This window comes from Malaya genurostris, chromosome 3 (genome assembly GCF_030247185.1).
Source record: "Malaya genurostris strain Urasoe2022 chromosome 3, Malgen_1.1, whole genome shotgun sequence".
Lineage (NCBI taxonomy): Eukaryota > Metazoa > Arthropoda > Insecta > Diptera > Culicidae > Malaya > Malaya genurostris.
Genome location: NC_080572.1, coordinates 26,813,218 through 26,834,238, shown reverse-complemented (window position 1 = coordinate 26,834,238; position 21,021 = coordinate 26,813,218). Strand labels below are relative to the sequence as shown.

The 21,021-nt window shown below is 35.9% G+C and overlaps 1 protein-coding gene across 10 annotated transcripts in view; it reads left to right on the top strand.

Moving 5' to 3' along the window:
- Positions 1-21,021, top strand: part of LOC131437501 (neurogenic protein mastermind) — a 256,373-nt gene that overhangs the window by 155,417 nt on the left and 79,935 nt on the right. For 2 of the 10 annotated variants that reach the window (XM_058606893.1, XM_058606894.1), the window contains exons 2-3: positions 16,565-17,276; positions 17,759-17,803. The exons of 6 other annotated variants lie outside the window; for them this stretch is intronic. In XM_058606893.1, the coding sequence (XP_058462876.1) occupies positions 17,265-17,276; positions 17,759-17,803 (57 nt within the window). In that variant the 5' untranslated portion in view covers positions 16,565-17,264. The remainder of the gene's footprint in view (positions 1-16,564; positions 17,277-17,758; positions 17,804-21,021) is intronic. 2 more of the 10 variants (XM_058606895.1, XM_058606897.1) reach the window with 2 other exon arrangements.

Below are 21,021 nucleotides of genomic sequence, written 5' to 3'. Positions count from 1 at the left end.
TTCTGATAGCTAACCTGAAGAGTACGATCAGTTAAATAATTTTGAATCATTTTGATCAAATAAATAGGAAACTGGAAATCAGACATTTTTGCTATTAAACCTTTGTGCCAAACACTGTCGAATGCTTTTTCTATGTCTAGAAGAGCAACTCCAGTGGATAACCCAGAAGATTTATTTGCTTTTATCATGTTCGTTACTCTGACAAGTTGATGAGTAGTTGAATGTTCATGACGAAATCCAAACTGCTCTGGTAAAAAAATTGAATTCTCATTTATATGAGACATCATTCTCAACAAGATAATTTTTTTCAAAAAGTTTACTGATAGAAGAAAGTAAGCTAATTGGGCGATAACTTGATGTTTCTGCTGGGTTTTTATCAGGTTTTAGGATAGGAATTACTTTATCGTTTTTCCATCTTTTTGGGAAGTAAGCTAATGAAAAACACTTGTTGAAAATTTTAACCAGGAGTCTCAAGGCAACATCGGGAAGATTTTTAATAAGAATATTAAAAATTCCATCATTACCAGGAGCCTTCATGTTTTTGAGTTTCCTAATAATTGATTTAATTTCATCAAAATTCGTCTCAATAATGTTATCGTGTGATAACACTTGGGTTGAAATATGATCATACTTCAGTGAGACTTCATTTTCAATAGGACTCACAACGTTTAAATTAAAATTGTGGACACTCTCGAACTGCTGAGCTAGTTTTTGAGCTTTTTCACCATTTGTAAGAAGTATTTGATTTCCTTCCTTGAGAGCAGAAATTGGTTTCTGAGGTTTCTTAAGAACCTTGGAAAGTTTCCAGAAAGGTTTAGAATATGGTTTAATTTGTTCAACTTCTTTAGCGAAATTTTCATTTCGCAAAAGAGTAAATCTATGTTTAATTTCTTTTTGTAAATCCTTAACTATGTTTTTCATAGCAGGATCACGAGAACGTTGATATTGTCGTCGACGAACATTCTTCAACCGAATGAGCAGTTGAAGATTGTCATCGATGATAGGAGAATTTAATTTAGTTTGAGCTTTGGGAACTGAAAGATTTCTAGCTTCGATAATATAATGATTCAAATTATCAATTGCTGTGTCGATGTCCGCAGAATTTTCTAAAATAGTTTCATGATCCACATGATTTTCAATGTGAGATCTGTAATCCAACCAATTAGCTCTATGATAGTTGAAAATAGAACTAATTGGATTAATTATAGCTTCGTTGGAAAGTCTGAATGTTACTGGAAGATGATCTGAGTCAAAGTCAGCATGTGTAATCGGTTCACTACAAATGTGACTTTGATCTGTTAGAACCAGATCAATTGTAGACGGGTTTTTCACGGAAGAGAAACAAGTAGGATTACTGGGATGAAGAACTGTGAAGTAACCAGCTGAGAGTTGATTATGAAGTATTTTACCATTACTGTTATTTTGCCTACAATTCCACTGGACATGCTTAGCATTTAAGTCCCCTATTACGAAAAATTTCGATCGATATCTTGTAAGTTTTTGCAAATCGCCTTTAAAGAAATTTAATTGTTCGCCGGTGCATTGGAATGGCAAATATGCTCCAGCGATGAAATAAATTCCATGAACGGTTTCAACTTCGATTCCCAAGCTTTCAATAACTTTAGTATTGAAAGAAGGTAAAATTCGATGTTTAATTTGCCGTTGGACAAAAATGGCAACTCCACCACCCATTCCAGTAAACCTGTCAAATCGATGAACCACATAATGTGGATTACTTTTCAATTTTACATTTGGTTTAAGAAAAGTTTCTGTCACAATGGCAATATGGATTTTGTGAACTTCGAGAAAATTATAAAATTCATCTTCACTCGATTTCAAAGATCGAGCGTTCCAATTTAAAATATTCAAATAATTATTTAACATCACTGTTAAATTTTAAATTCATTATAATATTATTTGCAAATTTCCATCCGATTTGAAATGCTTCAAAAAGTGATGAAGTCGAATTCATTTGGATGATCATTTGAAAAAGTTGATCTTGTAGGTAGATCATTTTATTTTCAGTTATATCGCCTAAATCGACTTCATTTAAAGAAGCGAATGGCATTGAAGGAATATTTGTAGGTAGACTGCCATTAGAAGAAGATGATTTGGCCGGTCTACCTATTAATAAATTGTTTTCGTTAAAAGAAGAACTGCAAGGCGGTCCTGTGTTTTGATTATTTACATTAGAAGAAATAGGTGATAGATTTCTACCTAATATACCAGCATAACTGACATTAGAAGAAGATGATGACGAGGTCGATCTACCTGTCAATAAATTGTTTTCGTTAGAAGACGAATTGACAGGCGTACCTGTTTTTTGTTTCGAAGAAATCAGTGCCTTAAAAGAATTAGGCGTGGCATTTGAAACGGTTTTTTGATTATCAGGTATGTTCTGTAAATTTAAGGTCGTTGATTTGACTTGTTGTCGAAGCGAACGAGCGTTTAAAATTTTTTCCCTGACAGGACATTTCAAATAATTGGATTTATGATTTCCATTGCAATTTGAACATGAAAATTTATCAGTATCATTCATTGGACAAACGTCTTTCGAATGCGATTTACCACAATTCAAACACCGTATATCCATATGACAATTTTTGGTTCCATGACCGAAGCCTTGGCAACGACGACATTGCGTTAAGTTTGCAATACGATTATGCCGTTTATAATGTTCCCAATGAATTTTAATGTGGGAAATGAAACGTACTTTTTCTAAAGTTTTCAAATTGTTTACATCACTTCGATTGAAGTGTATTAGGTAAAGTTCATGGGAAATTCCAGAGCGTGGTTTAGAAGTACCATTCGCTCTTTTTTTCATAAGTATTACTTGGGAAGGGGCAAAACCAAGCAATTCTTTTAATTCATTTTTAATTTCATCAATACTTTGATCATTTGATAATCCTTTCAAGACAGCCTTGAAGGGTCTGTCTGATTTTATATCATATGAATAAAATTTATGAAGTTTCTCGGACAAATATCGAATAAGACGTTCGTAATCTTCCAATCCATCCACCAAGACTCGACATTCTCCTCTTCGTCCGATTTGAAATGAGACTTTTACTTCCGGGAGAAAAGTAGAAAGCTCAGTACGGAATGCTTTGAAGTCGGAAATCATCACCGTCACTGGTGGCATAGATTGTTGTTTCTTTCCAGAACGACAAGCGTCCATTTTGGGAATTTTTGAAGAATTTTCTTCTATGTCGCTACAATCGGATTCAGGAAGAATCTCGTAAATATTGTTAGACGGCATAGGATCAACGGAAGGGAAATCCGTCCGTTGTCTTTTATTTTTACATTCAGATTCTATAAGATCTTGAATGTTATTAGAAAAATGTTGAATAACGGATTGTGATTTATTCCGTATTGAATTATTTTTAGCCTTAGGCTTGTTGCCTTTCCGGTTGGACGCAGGCATTTTTGAAATGAATGAAATTTTAAATTAAATTAACTAGGCTAAATTAGTCTTCGATTAGACTCCTAGCTAGCCTTAAAAAAGGCTGATTAATTTCTTAGTCACTCTAATATCACTCTTTGTATCACTTAGTCACTCTAATATCACTCTTTGTATCACTTAGTCACTTAGTTAGTGATTCAGGTAGCCTTGAAAAAGACTGAAGCCTTGAATCAATGAAACTCTAGGTAGCCAGAAAAAAAATTCCAGGAGCCAAGAGCTATACGCGTGCGGTGCGAACGACTGTTCAACACCGACTGACTCTAGAAAGACGTGGTTACTGCTTTACTACGAGCGCCATCTCTGCTTTAGTCTCGGGACTTATTGATCCATGTGTTACCTTCTCTTCTGTTGTTCTCCTTAATTTTCACGTACACTTACGAAATATTCGTGTAGAATGACAGACAATATTTCCATCTGATGTCGATAGTATTAAAGGGTTAGAAAGGTTAGACATCTGTCATTAATATCCAGTTCATATTGCTTCGAGTTTTTTTTAAACCTTATTAATTATGAGCAGATTTGTGTTAACTAAGCAGCATTCGCGGAAAGTGTTAGTTTTCTGTTTTAATTGGAAGAAAAGTGCAACTGAAGCGCGTCAAATGCTATGTTATTGGCGATAATGCTCCAACTGATAAATCATGTAGGGACATGATCATGGTCTCGACGATTCAAAAATGGAGATTTCAGCGTTGAAGACAGCTCTTACTCTGGACAAACAAAAAATTCGAAGACAAACAGTTAGAGGAACTACTCGATGAAGATCCGAGTCAAACACAAGAGGAGCTTGCAGAATTTTTCACTTGCGAGCAACTGTTCCGAAGGCAACAAAGAATGGGTTTTTTTCACATCGAATTGTTACTGGGGATGAAAAATGGATATTCTGTGATAACCTCAAGAAGAGAAAATACTACGCTATGCCCGGTCAATTGTTACTATCGACCTCACCATCAACACCAATGCCGAGTATTCATAGTTGTCCATCTGTTGTGTTGTGTACTATGAGCTGCTACAACCAGTATATACTAAAACGGCGATCGGTATAGGCTGCAATTGATGTGTTTGAGCCGTGCATTACGAGAAAAACGGCCGGAATACAAGCAAAGACATGATGAAGTTATTCTCCTGCAACCTTCGGCCTCCTGTCGCAAAATTCTTGAAAAAATATTTGGAAACGCTCAAGTGGGACATTTTACCGCGCCCACCATATTGTTCTGACATTGCTCTTTCTGATTACTGGTTGTTCCGACGGATTGAGCACGATCTGGTAGGTCATCGATTAATTTTTGGACTTGGATCGAAAGACGAGACATTTTTTCGAGATGAAATTCGAAAATTGCCTGAGAGGTGGGAAAGAGTAGTAACTAGCGATGGACGATACATTGATTAATCTCAAAAATTTTTTCCTTTAGAATTAATGCATTTTTGTCCCCAAAACCTCAGATCGAATTAATTTGTACTACTAATATAACCACGTCTGTCAATGACCATTTGAAAAGTTTATATCGAATGTTAATAATTTTTCTGACAACCAAATTTTAAAAATTCGAAGAAAATAAATTGTATGGCGCAAAGATGATGTTTTATATCTAGTGTTTCAAATGGATAGTAAACAATTATAACTGTTCACTAGTAATTGATTTTGTTGATTTTTCTCTACTTTTAGAAAATCTATCTGGTTTTTTTTGTTAAATTTTTAGTATTTGTGTAGAATTTTGAACGAATAGCTTAAGTCTGAAAAAGATTGTTTGTCCGAAATAATGTCACGATATGTATTATAAAATTAATTTGGGGTTATAAATTCATGAATGCATTGCATGATTGCCATGAACATTTCCAGTGAGGTTTTCTCTATGCATTGTATGTCTCTCTTTAGTAATTGTTTTCACGAAAACGTGCGTAGTTCACCTAAAAGAGAGAGATGAGATTAGGTAACATTCGCATTATCATTAGGTAACATTCGCATTCACATAACAAAATGTTGAAATTGATGCTCGAAATGTTTCTGATCAGGAATTGGGTTGCATATTCATGTCATGTTTCCAATACAAAAAAAAATATCAGTGTCGAATGGATTGGTGCACAGTGGTTCAAAAGCCCAATTTTACGCTCTTGATTAATAATACGTGACTCATTCAAACATTGGTGTGATGTTCTGGAATCAGGTATAATAAAAAATTGACTCAAGAGGTATTTATCACTTTCGCTAGGAAAAATTTAGGAAATTAAGTGGACTCATTCATACATTGATGTGATGTTCTGGAATCAGGTATAATAAAAAATTTACTCAAGAGGTACGTTCCCTCATTATTTACATGCTCCGCAATTGAATTGCTACATTACTTCAATAGTCTCAACTACGTTGTACACGAAATTGTATGCGACGACCCCTCGTTGCTTTTCTTAATGGAGAGTGTTCGGTAACCGGCACCCTTTTCTTTTTAGCTCATAACTTCTAACTTAGTGCACATTATGCAGACATCTATACATTAATGGAAAGCTAAAGTCCCTGGCTAACAACTGATTAAGAATCTAAGTTGATTCATTTGATTGAAAAAAAATTGTTATCAATTTAGTGAAGCGATAAACTTTGACCATTTTTAAAAAGGTGTTCGGTTACCGGCACCCCAAGAAATTTCGCTAAAAATGGAAAATATAAGTTAAGACTGCAGCTATTCAAAGAAAAAACAGAATTTATTCTTTTTGGAAGCGTTTTTGAAAAAAGTCTTCATTTTCTGATTGTGACTTCACCTTGGTTCTCTTGGTCGAATATTTGGATGGTGGCGCCTTTGGTATTAAATTGGCCGGTCTTCAACGTTTTTTTCTTAGCCGGAGCATCTGCCGTATGCGCAGCTAGATGTTTGTCACAACAGCAGCCTGCATATCACTGACAATTTTTCACGATTTATCGAAAAATATAGGGTGCCGGTAACCGAAATTGGTAGACATTTTGAAAATGACAAAAAAAAACTTTGGTTGCGAAACTTTTGATAGTATCCGATATTAAATCACGAAATAGATCTATTTCACCTCATAAATATTCAATCCACCCACCTTTCCGATTGATGCTCTTCAATTCATGATACTCTAGAAAAGTTAGAAAAAACTTTTGTGTTGATATTCACGTAATTAAAAGTTATTTTGAACGCAGCAAAAAGTACAAGTGACTGTTTGCTTCGGCACAAAAAGAACGTGCTGCTATTACACACACATGACATTTGTCGGATTGACGCTATTTGCTTTCTGTCAAAAGTAACGGTGGGGTGCCGGCAACCGAACACCTTCCCCTACATTGAGTTTTTGCTGTCAGCTGATGTATGTGCTAACAAAAGAAACTTGATTTTGGCAAGTCGACGCAATGCCACTCAATGGAAGTGGGATCACACTGCACAGTGCACAGTGGTTCAAAAGCCCAAATTCACGCTTTTAATTGATAACTCATTAAAAACGTGGTTTTCGAGGTGCAGTATCTTCAGCAAAGTTGCTCCAAATGCTGGCGCCATCTTTTGGAAAAAATTTATTCATGTGATTAATCCTCCTAAAAGTGAGATAAAAATATTAATTCAGTTCAGGGCCAACATTGGGGCTAAGTAACTTCGAAAAAGTTGTGCAGAAAGTCATTTCAAACAAATTTGCTGAAAATACTACTTCGTTAACTTGAGTGTAATTCATTATATAATGTATTTTCTAAAAAGGGTGTCCTAAAACCAGTTTTTGTAAGAAAACATAAACATTTTCGATTTATATGAGTTTATTATGTTTCACAAAGTTTTCTATCATTAAAAACGACACAACTTTCTCAAACATGTTATGTCGCTATCATTTCAGTTTAATGAAATAGAGCCATTTTTCTCACATAATTTCAACTTGTCTATCATTAAAAGGCGCAGAAAGGTGCAGATGAATATATACTGAAATCTGTTCAGACATACAATGAACCTCATCATTGCAAATTTCAAGGACAAGGATATTTGAAAAGAACATATCTCGCCTGCGATCGCTGACGAGTAATTAAACCTCGGTATGAAATCTCTTTGGAAGTTACGGGAATAGTATTTTCAGCAAATTTGTTTGAAATGACTTTCTGCAAGCCCCAATGTTGGCCCTGAACTAAAACAATATTTTTATCTCACTTTTAGGGGGATTAATAACATAAATAAAATTTTCCAAAAGATTGCGCCTATCATTTGGAGCAACTTTTCTGAAAATACTGTACCTGTACTGTGCAGTGGTTCAAAAGCCAAATTTTACGCTCTTATTTGATAACACATTTAAAAACGTGGTTTTCGAAGTACACTAGCTTCAGCAAAGATTCTAAAAGTGATAGGCGTTATCTTTTGACATTGTTTGTGTGATTAATCCCCCTAAAAGCAAAATGGTACCGTGTATGCACAGAATGCATAAGAACGCAGGTTCGAGTCCTGTCTCTGAGCGTGTCTTTTTCCAAGAAATCATCTTTTCTGTTAGTTTTTCATTCTTTTGGCTTCCCCAATATGTTTCCGCTCAGTCATTGCAAAAACTGAGATAAATATGTTATTTTAGCTCAGGTTCAAAATAGAGGCTAAATTGTGCAGTCATTTCAAACAAAAAACCTAAAACTCGCCGAAGCTGGATTGAAGAACTACAAGAAATGAAACATCTCTATATTAAAAATTGCAATGTGATTACGACCTACCATTGTAAACCCCCTGCTCTCCCCCCCCCAACATAGTCTAATCTTCCAACATCCCCCTGCTTTCCCCCCTTCTCTCGCCCTAAAACCCAAATACTCGATACAAACCCGGTGAACGACCGCAACTAGGTTAAAACCGGGTATAAATTAACGATATAATAATTCGGAGGGCCGAATGTCAAAAATTCGACCTGCTCGACGAACTGAGAAAATTTCTATGCGTATGAGTGTGTGTATGTATGTGTGTATGTAACACAATTGTGCACTCGATTCTCTCGGAGATGGCTTGACAGATTTTCACAAACCTAGATTCAAATGAAAGGTATCTTAGCCCCATAGGTTGCCATCAAATTTTACTCGGATTAGACTTCCGAAACGGGAGTAACGAGGTAAAATGTGCAAAAACTGAAGAAAAAGTGTACTCGATTTTCTTAAAGACCGCTCAACCGATTTTCTTCAACTAACATTTAAATTAAAGGCCTTATAGTTCCATAAGTTACTATTGAATTTCATCTGGATCCGACTTCCGGTTCGGGAGTTGCGGGGTGAAATGTGCAAAATGAACTAAAAACATCGACTTTTTCAGAGGCCGCACATCCAATTTTCACAAGCGTAGGTTCAAATAAAAGGTCTTACAAGCGTATATAATACTACCAAAATTCATCCAGATACGACTTCCGGAATCACAAGATGATAAAAATTCCATTTTCAGGAGCGTGTTTTTATACATGACACGGAAAAATCAAGCCAAATACATACAGTCAAATGTAATAAATCTTTCCTCTCCGTATAATTTTTCAATTAGGTAATTATGGTTAGTTTATGGCCAAATACGTTGGCTCTGAGTATAACAGTTCATCGTTTCTGGTTCCAGAAGTACCGGAAAAGTGCTTGAGTGCCCTAAAACAAAAATCACTCTAATTTCTCAGGAACGGCTAAGCCGATCTACGCAAACTCATATTTAAATGAAAAGTATTATGCTTCCATAAGTCAATGTAGAATTTTATCCAGACCCGGCTTCTGGTTCCGAAAATACAGGATAGTGTGTATGAAATTGCAGCCTGTCATATAGAGCAATAATGCAAAAAACGTAAAAATCATGAATTCGGTTCAAAACAGCTTCAATTCATAGGTTATGCTAATTGCTGGCCAAACGAACCGATTTCAGTTATGTCGGCTCCTTGCTCCCGGTCTCGAAAGTACCGGATATAGTAGGCGAAAACTTAAAAATGAAGCTCTCTTCATTTTTACAGAAACAGTCGAATTTCAAAAACTTAGACTTAAATAAAGAGGTCAACTTCTATAAAAATAGACTGCTTTTGACCTTGTTCGGATCTCACTTCCGGTTCCGAAACAACAGGATGAGATGTGTTTGAAATTTAAAACCGTTATTTAGAGCAAAATTGCAAAAAACGAAGAATTCTTCATAACTTGGGTTAAAACGGATTAAAATTGAAAAGGTTACGCTAATATATGCCCACATGAGCTGTTTTATTCTTATTCAATCCCTTAGTAATATTATTGTTAACATGAGTTATATGAGAAAGGCATTATAGCACCACTAGATGGAATAAAATAGGGGTTTGCACACCATTCTCACTTGTTTATCATCAAGAGGTGTAGATGAGACCGCTTACATATAAAACTACTTTAGAAGAGCATTCATACCGTGGATGCAAAAAACGAAGAATTCTTCATAACTTGGGTTAAAACGGATTAAAATTGAAAAGGTTACGCTAATATATGCCCACATGAGCTGTTTTATTCTTATTCAATCCCTTAGTAATATTATTGTTAACATGAGTTATATGAGAAAGGCATTATAGCACCACTAGATGGAATAAAATAGGGGTTTGCACACCATTCTCACTTGTTTATCATCAAGAGGTGTAGATGAGACCGCTTACATATAAAACTACTTTAGAAGAGCATTCATACCGTGGATGAAGTAGCTGCGATCGTCTGCAGGAGAGATATGTTATTTTCAAATATCCTTGTCCTTGACATTCACAATGATAAGGTTAATTGTACATCAAATCAGATTTCAGTATATATTTGGTACCATGGTAATTGTCACAATAAATGATTTTTTTTGCGCATCAAAGTCAAAAAATACTAAAGTTTTGCAATTCTGTAGCCAGAAGATTTTTGACAGCTAGTTAAGAAGGCACGAATTCGAAAAAAAAAATCATAAATTCGAATTACTTTTTGTCATTTTCTGGTTTTATGATACCCTTTTCAGATAATACTTTATTTGATGAATTCAACTTAAGGTACGGGGAATAGTACCTTTTTGAAATGACTCTCTTCACAACTTTGTCGAAGCTATTTAGCCTTTATGTTGATCCTTCGCTCAGATGATATATTTTCTCATTAAATAATATAAATAAAATTTTCAAAAGATGACACCTATCATTATCATCAAAAACGTGGTTTTAGAAGTACATTCTTCAGCCAAGTTAGCAAATTTGCTGAAGAATGTACTTCTAAAACCACGTTTTTGATGATAATGATAGGTGTCATCTGAAATCTGATTTGATGTACAATTAACCTTATCATTGTGAATGTCAAGGACAAGGATATTTGAAAATAACATATATCTCCTGCAGACGATCGCAGCTACTTCATCCACGGTATGAATGCTCTTTTAAAGTAGTTTTATATGTAAGCGGTCTCATCTACACCTCTTGATGATAAACAAGTGAGAATGGTGTGCAAACCCCTATTTTATTCCATCTAGTGGTGCTATAATGCCTTTCTCATATAACTCATGTTAACAATAATATTACTAAGGGATTGAATAAGAATAAAACAGTTCATGTGGGCATATATTAGCGTAACCTTTTCAATTTTAATCCGTTTTAACCCAAGTTATGAAGAATTCTTCGTTTTTTGCAATTTTGCTCTAAATGACGGTTTTAAATTTCAAACACATCTCATCCTGTTGTTTCGGAACCGGAAGTGAGATCCGAACAAGGTCAAAAGCAGTCTATTTTTATAGAAGTTGACCTCTTTATTTAAGTCTAAGTTTTTGAAATTCGACTGTTTCTGTAAAAATGAAGAGAGCTTCATTTTTAAGTTTTCGCCTACTATATCCGGTACTTTCGAGACCGGGAGCAAGGAGCCGACATAACTGAAATCGGTACGTTTGGCCAGCAATTAGCATAACCTATGAATTGAAGCTGTTTTGAACCGAATTCATGATTTTTACGTTTTTTGCATTATTGCTCTATATGACAGGCTGCAATTTCATACACACTATCCTGTATTTTCGGAACCAGAAGCCGGGTCTGGATAAAATTCTACATTGACTTATGGAAGCATAATACTTTTCATTTAAATATGAGTTTGCGTAGATCGGCTTAGCCGTTCCTGAGAAATTAGAGTGATTTTTGTTTTAGGGCACTCAAGCACTTTTCCGGTACTTCTGGAACCAGAAACGATGAACTGTTATACTCAGAGCCAACGTATTTGGCCATAAACTAACCATAATTACCTAATTGAAGAATTATACGGAGAGGAAAGATTTATTACATTTGACTGTATGTACTTGATTTTTCCGTGTCGTGTATAAAAACACGCTCCTGAAAATGGAATTTTTATCATCTTGTGCTTCCGGAAGTCGTATCTGGATGAATTTTGGTAGTATTATATAGGCTTGTAAGACCTTTTATTTGAACCTACGCTTGTGAAAATTGGATGTGCGGCCTCTGAAAAAGTCGATGTTTTTAGTTCATTTTGCACATTTCACCCCGCAACTCCCGAACCGGAAGTCGGATCCAGATGAAATTCAATAGTAACTTATGGAACTATAAGGCCTTTAATTTAAATGTTAGTTGAAGAAAATCGGTTGAGCGGTCTTTAAGAAAATCGAGTACACTTTTTCTTCAGTTTTTGCACATTTTACCTCGTTACTCCCGTTTCGGAAGTCTAATCCGAGTAAAATTTGATGGCAACCTATGGGGCTAAGATACCTTTCATTTGAATCTAGGTTTGTGAAAATCTGTCAAGCCATCTCCGAGAGAATCGAGTGCACAATTGTGTTACATACACACATACATACACACACTCATACGCATAGAAATTTTCTCAGTTCGTCGAGCAGGTCGAATTTTTGACATTCGGCCCTCCGATTTATTATATCGTTAATTTATACCCGGTTTTAACCTAGTTGCGGTCGTTCACCGGGTTTGTATCGAGTATTTGGGTTTTAGGGCGAGAGAAGGGGGGAAAGCAGGGGGATGTTGGAAGATTAGACTATGTTGGGGGGGGGGGGAGCAGGGGGTTTACAATGGTAGGTCGTAATCACATTGCAATTTTTAATATAGAGATGTTTCATTTCTTGTAGTTCTTCAATCCAGCTTCGGCGAGTTTTAGGTTTTTTGTTTGAAATGACTGCACAATTTAGCCTCTATTTTGAACCTGAGCTAAAATAACATATTTATCTCATTTTTGCAATGACTGAGCGGAAACATATTGGGGAAGCCAAAAGAATGAAAAACTAACAAAAAAGATGATTTCTTGGAAAAAGACACGCTCAGAGACAGGACTCGAACCTGCGTTCTTATGCATTCTGTGCATACACGGTACCATTTTGCTTTTAGGGGGATTAATCACACAAACAATGTCAAAAGATAACGCCTATCACTTTTAGAATCTTTGCTGAAGCTAGTGTACTTCGAAAACCACGTTTTTAAATGTGTTATCAAATAAGAGCGTAAAATTTGGCTTTTGAACCACTGCACAGTACAGGTACAGTATTTTCAGAAAAGTTGCTCCAAATGATAGGCGCAATCTTTTGGAAAATTTTATTTATGTTATTAATCCCCCTAAAAGTGAGATAAAAATATTGTTTTAGTTCAGGGCCAACATTGGGGCTTGCAGAAAGTCATTTCAAACAAATTTGCTGAAAATACTATTCCCGTAACTTCCAAAGAGATTTCATACCGAGGTTTAATTACTCGTCAGCGATCGCAGGCGAGATATGTTCTTTTCAAATATCCTTGTCCTTGAAATTTGCAATGATGAGGTTCATTGTATGTCTGAACAGATTTCAGTATATATTCATCTGCACCTTTCTGCGCCTTTTAATGATAGACAAGTTGAAATTATGTGAGAAAAATGGCTCTATTTCATTAAACTGAAATGATAGCGACATAACATGTTTGAGAAAGTTGTGTCGTTTTTAATGATAGAAAACTTTGTGAAACATAATAAACTCATATAAATCGAAAATGTTTATGTTTTCTTACAAAAACTGGTTTTAGGACACCCTTTTTAGAAAATACATTATATAATGAATTACACTCAAGTTAACGAAGTAGTATTTTCAGCAAATTTGTTTGAAATGACTTTCTGCACAACTTTTTCGAAGTTACTTAGCCCCAATGTTGGCCCTGAACTAAATTAATATTTTTATCTCACTTTTAGGGGGATTAATCACATAAATAAATTTTTTCCAAAAGATGGCGCCAGCATTTGGAGCAACTTTGCTGAAGATACTGCACCTCGAAAACCACGTTTTTAATGAGTTATCAATTAAAAGCGTGAATTTGGGCTTTTGAACCACTGTGCACTGTGCAGTGTGATCCCACTTCCATTGAGTGGCATTGCGTCGACTTGCCAAAATCAAGTTTCTTTTGTTAGCACATACATCAGCTGACAGCAAAAACTCAATGTAGGGGAAGGTGTTCGGTTGCCGGCACCCCACCGTTACTTTTGACAGAAAGCAAATAGCGTCAATCCGACAAATGTCATGTGTGTGTAATAGCAGCACGTTCTTTTTGTGCCGAAGCAAACAGTCACTTGTACTTTTTGCTGCGTTCAAAATAACTTTTAATTGCGTGAATATCAACACAAAAGTTTTTTCTAACTTTTTTAGAGTATCATGAATTGAAGAGCATCAATCGGAAAGGTGGGTGGATTGAATATTTATGAGGTGAAATAGATCTATTTCGTGATTTAATATCGGATACTATCAAAAGTTTCGCAACCAAAGTTTTTTTTTGTCATTTTCAAAATGTCTACCAATTTCGGTTACCGGCACCCTATATTTTTCGATAAATCGTGAAAAATTGTCAGTGATATGCAGGCTGCTGTTGTGACAAACATCTAGCTGCGCATACGGCAGATGCTCCGGCTAAGAAAAAAACGTTGAAGACCGGCCAATTTAATACCAAAGGCGCCACCATCCAAATATTCGACCAAGAGAACCAAGGTGAAGTCACAATCAGAAAATGAAGACTTTTTTCAAAAACGCTTCCAAAAAGAATAAATTCTGTTTTTTCTTTGAATAGCTGCAGTCTTAACTTATATTTTCCATTTTTAGCGAAATTTCTTGGGGTGCCGGTAACCGAACACCTTTTTAAAAATGGTCAAAGTTTATCGCTTCACTAAATTGATAACAATTTTTTTTCAATCAAATGAATCAACTTAGATTCTTAATCAGTTGTTAGCCAGGGACTTTAGCTTTCCATTAATGTATAGATGTCTGCATAATGTGCACTAAGTTAGAAGTTATGAGCTAAAAAGAAAAGGGTGCCGGTTACCGAACACTCTCCATTAAGAAAAGCAACGAGGGGTCGTCGCATACAATTTCGTGTACAACGTAGTTGAGACTATTGAAGTAATGTAGCAATTCAATTGCGGAGCATGTAAATAATGAGGGAACGTACCTCTTGAGTAAATTTTTTATTATACCTGATTCCAGAACATCACATCAATGTTTGAATGAGTCCACTTAATTTCCTAAATTTTTCCTAGCGAAAGTGATAAATACCTCTTGAGTCAATTTTTTATTATACCTGATTCCAGAACATCACATCAATGTTTGAATGAGTGCACTTAATTTCCTAAATTTTTCCTAGCGAAAGTGATCTTTGATACTTGATAGGATTTGGAATTGCATTACAATTGAATCTTCCATAAACTGTCATTATTGTGCTTCCAAACGATATGAAATTTTGTAGTCTTGGGAAGGATTTAAACATACAGAAAAATAGACTTTTGATCGGAGCCCCGGAGACCTCTATTGCTATGTACCATCTGGCTCATCTCGACAACATCGGAAAAGGTGGGCTGCTAACTAACCCATCACGGTGGCCTCGACAAACCCATCACGCTATAATTTTCTCAAAGAGGACTGAACTGATTTCAACAAACTACTACTACTAGTTTGAAAATCAAATGGTTCTCACTTCCGGAGATACAATGACATTAATGACGTAACCGATGAAATGCTCTTTTTTTCTCCGTTAAATTATCTCAGCGATGGTTAAAAAAATACTTAAGCTTGTTTGAAGGCTACTATTGGGTCATTGATTGAGCTCGAAGAACAAAGGACTGATATTTCTATTTTCGAAGATGTGACAGTATAAGTGACGTAAGCGACAAAACTCGCAACTTCAACAAGCTTAGACTCGTTTGAAAGCTACTTTTACTTCATTGAGTTCGAGGATCAAATTTCTGTCGCTTGCGGTTCCGGAGATACAATGTCATAAGTGACGTAATCGGCAAAACTATTTTTCTTCTCTCCGCTCGATTTTTTTGGAGAAGACTCAACGATTTTCGATACCGCAAGGCTTATTAAGATATCGTTGAAGAAGTTCGGAAGGGCTATGGCGAACATTTCCGTTTTGGCGGATATAACCGACAAATCGCAGTCCTTTTCAAAGCTCAAAATTTAACTGGAAATAACTGATTTTGAAAATCTTGAGCGCGTTTGAAAGTTACTATTATTAGTGATTTTATAGGTTATCAATGCACATGGCGAACACTTTTTGCTCAAAAGATGTAATCGTATAAATGTCGTAAACGACGAATCTCATATTTTGTATCAGAACTTTTCTCAGAGGGGGTTCAATTATCAAATTCAAATGTATTGAATAAGCGAGGTAAGCGTAGAAGTTCGCTATTTTTAATCACTGGAATCGTACCGAAGGAATCTATCAATTTGAAAAAATGTGTGAATTTGTGTCTTCAGAGACCGACATATTCCAGCATAAAAATTGACACACTTTTTTGCAGTTGATTGAATACAATATTCATGCGTTGTGATTTATTTCTACTAGTTAAAGCATGTAAGTTTGTGTGACTTTGAAAACTTCATTATTTCTTACTGTGTATCCAAATTTGTTTTCAAATTAGACTCTAATAAAATTATGTACAGATGTACTAAGATGAAAGACTGGCATTGATTCAAACAAATATGATATTGGATAAGGTTCCATCTTCGGATTGGAGATTACAGTAACAATTTTCTTATTTTCATTTTGAAGATTTCCTTTTTTATATTGTAGTAATTCTCGTAACGATCAAACGAATAAATGCGATTCGTTCGGGGGATAATCATAGTCAATGTTCATTCACAGTCAATTATTTTTTCTTCAATGGCCACCCTCTGTTTGTCTACGAACAAAAAGTTGTCTTTCTTTTAGTCAAACCGAATCTAAATAACCACCCCAACCTGGACGGACACCGATTAGATGGGTCTCCCCACGGTGTCCGCCGAATTATGGAAAATCCAAAAACAACAACAACACAAACCAAGTGAAATAAAAAAAGATGATTTTTCAATCGGGTTGTTTCAGTGAGCAAGTGAACAAACAGCATCCCAGCAGCTCAAATCAAAACAAAAACAAAATTAAAAAGAGATACAAGAGCTGAAACATTCCGCTTGAGCGAAAACGACGACGACGGAGCGAAATAAAAATCGAAGGTGGCGCCGATCTCCGCAGAATCAAAACAAAGCAATATTAGTTACGAGCAATTGGTGGGCACTGAAAGAAAGGTCCAAAGCAGTTTTTTTGTTTTAAGTGTTGTGATTGTTGTAAGTAAAAAGTGAAAATATGTAAATTTTCAAAGAACAGAACACGAGCAGTTATAATAGTTATCGTAGAATGGCTTCAGTGGCATAACTAACGGTTGTAATGATTTGATAGCGTTTTTTTCGATAGAGAGATAGGGAGAAAGAAAACACCCTGCGAACCAGAGAATCAGTCGTCGCCAGTTGGAAGTGTCGGGGCGCCGAAGGTGGCAAGTCTCCAAAGATTGTGTTGATTTGTTACAATTCCCTTCTATAAATAACATTATAAGAACTCCCCTTCGCCACACACTGGAATCGAAGAGCCGTTATTAATGAACGTTTGGGTAAATATCGATTTGATTATGGTTGTTGGTGTTTGTTAATATTTATGCTTTCTTTCAACAATGCACGGAAAAAACGCCAAGCGGAACAATTTCTCACTGACTTGTTTGAAACTTTTTGTTCAACTCTTTTATGCAATATTGCTTGAAAAATCAGTCCCCAAGTGGTGCTTCCGGTAGCGATTAGAAATTTATTAGCAGCACTTAGGTTTTTTGTTTCACTCAGGTAGTATCGTCTAATTTCTTTATCTGTTGAGTTAGGAGAATGCAGAATCGCACGTTCACCATTTGATAAGGCGATGGATTCAATCGCTCGTTGATAAGCTTCTTTTGTCATGCTTACCTTTCATATACAGTCGACCCACATTAACATTATACCTTAGAATGTTGTCTTGAGATAGTCGCGTTTTTTCAGTTTCTCCTGATTTAATAAACGATGAAAATCTTTGTATTACTCGTTGCTACCATTGCCGTTTTTTTGGCAGGTGCGAACGGAGCATATATGGATCAGCACTGCACGATTGATACTCGTAAGTAACTATGGTTTTGACATTGTTTTGAATAATAATATCCTTTACTGTGATTCGTCAGGTAAATGCACTTCTCGCTTCTCCGGTTTCAAATACGTGAACAATGATTTGACCAAAGTCTCGACCCAATTTCTAGATCAGTCATTTGACTTTCTATTTCTGTCGGCGGCCTTCAATCAGTTCGACAGGAACCGGCCTGGTTTTGAGAAACTGTACCGCCACATCTCCAATCAGGCCTGGTCAGATGCGATGACCGTGATGAAGTACCAAAGCAAGCGCGGATATATGGGATCCATAAACCCTGGCGATTCGGGAGAACCATGGAACGGATTGCGTACTTTGGCCAATCCATCCATGACCAACGAACACAGTTCGCTGCAACTCGCAATGGAGTACGAAAAGTTGATTACCGAAGAAATGCATTCGATTAGCAAGAAGGCTTCCATTGCCCATCAACATCCGGCCCAGTACGATCCGGATGTTGTACATTTTCTGGACCATCAGCTGATCCAGCGGCGGAGTGATTCGATCCGGAAGTTGATTGGATACATTCACATGCTGGACGGGATTCTAAACATGGATTCGAATACCGGTGATCTTGGATTGCGACTTTTCGACGAATATTTAGATTCGAATGAGTGAAATAGATTATCGAAAAAATAATACTGTTTGTCTTATCTTAGTGTCCTTTGATTTGGCATTGAGTTGAATAAATGAATGTGCGTGGTAACTGAAGTTTTCGCTAGTGTTGACGGGTAGTGTTTCACTTCACTTAAAAAAAACGAATGGAGATGCCACAACATATTTGTACGTAGCGATTAATTGTACATTTGTGATGTATGATTTATATCATTTCCTTCACCGAAAATTATTCTCCATGAACATGTTGTCTGATCCTAGGAGGAAAACAGATTGAAAATTAAAATTATGAGAAAGTATTTACCAGACGCAGATGTCGAAACAGCAACTCCAATCCTTGGAATTGCACTAAGCTACTTTGAATGTAAGAGAATTGCATCTAAGACACAACCCGCACAAGCAAAACTGCGCTGCACACTGTGCTTATGCGACGAAGCTTTACTTAATTATCACATTTTTAGTGGACGCTGTACTGGCTTTTCCTATCTAAAGCGACGATATTGCGGGAGCAAATGGTATATAAAACCATTCACAATTACTTATTGAAAATATAAATTTCAGTTTGTTTCTATTTAAATTGGAGTCGACCAGTTGAATAGCCTATGACTTCGTCTTAGTAACTGTCCATTAGGGTGGGACAAGGTTGCATGGGAAAAAATATTTTTTCGCTCCACCTTTTCGTGTTCCTTTTGGGTCCCATAGAAACTATGCAAAATTTTAGCTCGATAGGAGAAACTATATTTTCGCGCCCGCGGTTCAAAGTTTGTATGGGATTTAGTATTGGAAAACTAACTTTTAACAAAAAAAATCATATGGAGGTCACCCTATATACTCAAAAATTCAGCGGGCATGTAATTTTTGTAGGAAATTTAATGAGGAAGAAAACCTTCGAAGACTGTAACATAATCCGACATCTGTAAAAAATGTTATTGAAGAAAACCGACACAAGGTCCGAACGATGGCTCATTCCTTAATACATCTAGCACCACTGCTACTAGTGGTGGTAATATGAGTTTGCTTTCTTTTATTATGCTACAACGGTTGATCTGAGTTGTTAGATGTCTTCACAATAGTTGCTCGGTTTAGTTTGAAGATTTTTTTAAACATAAAAACCATGTTCCAAAATTCACTGTAAAGACTCTTTTATTATGCTACAACGGTTGATCTGAGTTGTTTGATGTCTTCACAATAGTTGCTCGGTGTAGTTTGAAGATTTTTTTAAACTTAGAAACCATGTTCCAAAACTCACTGTAAAGACACACAAAAAACTAACTTTTTTATTTGAAGAAATACAATTTTGAAGTCTTTCACAATATTGTTGATAAATTCAAATACTATTACTTTGTCGAAAACATAAACCATCTGTCTCATATGGTTTAGAAGATATGGACGATAGAAAAATAAGAAAAAGAAAAACTTGGAATCAATGTTTTTTTCATAGTATTAAATGAAATCATCCATATCTTCTAAACCATATGAGGCAGATGGTTTATGTCTTCGACAAAGTTATAGCATTTGAGTTTATTTACAATATTTTTGATGACTTCAAAATTGTATTTCTTCAAATAAAAAAGTTAGTTTTTTGTGTGTCTTTACAGTGAGTTTTGGAACATGGTTTCTAAGTTTAAAAAAATCTTCAAACTACACCGAGCAACTATTGTGAAGACATCAAACAACTCAGATCAACCGTTGTAGCATAATAAAAGAAAGCAAACTCATAATTACCACCACTAGTAGCAGTGGTGCTAGATGTATTAAGGAATGAGCCATCGTTCGGACCTTGTGTCGGTTTCCTTTAATAACATTTTTTACAGATGACGGATTAAGTTACAGTCTTCGAAGGTTTTCTTCCTCATTAAATTTTCTACAAAAATTACATGCCCGCTGATTTTTTGAGTATATAGGGTGACCACCAGATGATTTTTTTGTTAAAAGTTAGTTTTCCCGTACTAAATCCCATACAAACTAAGAACCGCGGGCGCGAAAATATAGTTTCTCCTATCGAGCTAAAATTTTGCATGGTGCTTATGGGACCCAAAAGGAATACGAAAAGTTTAGTGGTGCTGAAATCAATATTTTGTCCCACCCTACTGTCCATCCAATGAAGCTACAAACAGGGTTCAGCCATGATAGGAGTTTGTTGTTTCGCGTCTCGTACAAATGTTGGCAACACTCTGTTAGGGCGTTTTCGTTTTCACTACATCGGTGTAGTTAAGGTTGCACTGAAACCGTTCGTTTTTGCCAATTGCACTACACCAGTGCTACACTTTTTCTGCAATGATACCACTGGTGTAGCACTCACCAAAAGTAGAGTTTTTGTACAATGGAATCGTTTATTGTAGTCAATGGTTACAGCTTATGTTTTTGTCATTTTTGTTCGTTTATTCATGCCTCTGTGTAGCACTACACCGGTGTAGTGCAATTTAAAAACAAAACGACATTAGAATTGAGAAAACTTTGTGACCATGTAGAATTTGTCACAAAAAAAACTTTGGCATATTTTTTTTTTCAAAAATGGGTCGAGACTGTCTCTTGAGAAGGCTCAAACTGTGTTTCAAATGGCTTCATTCCAAAAATAA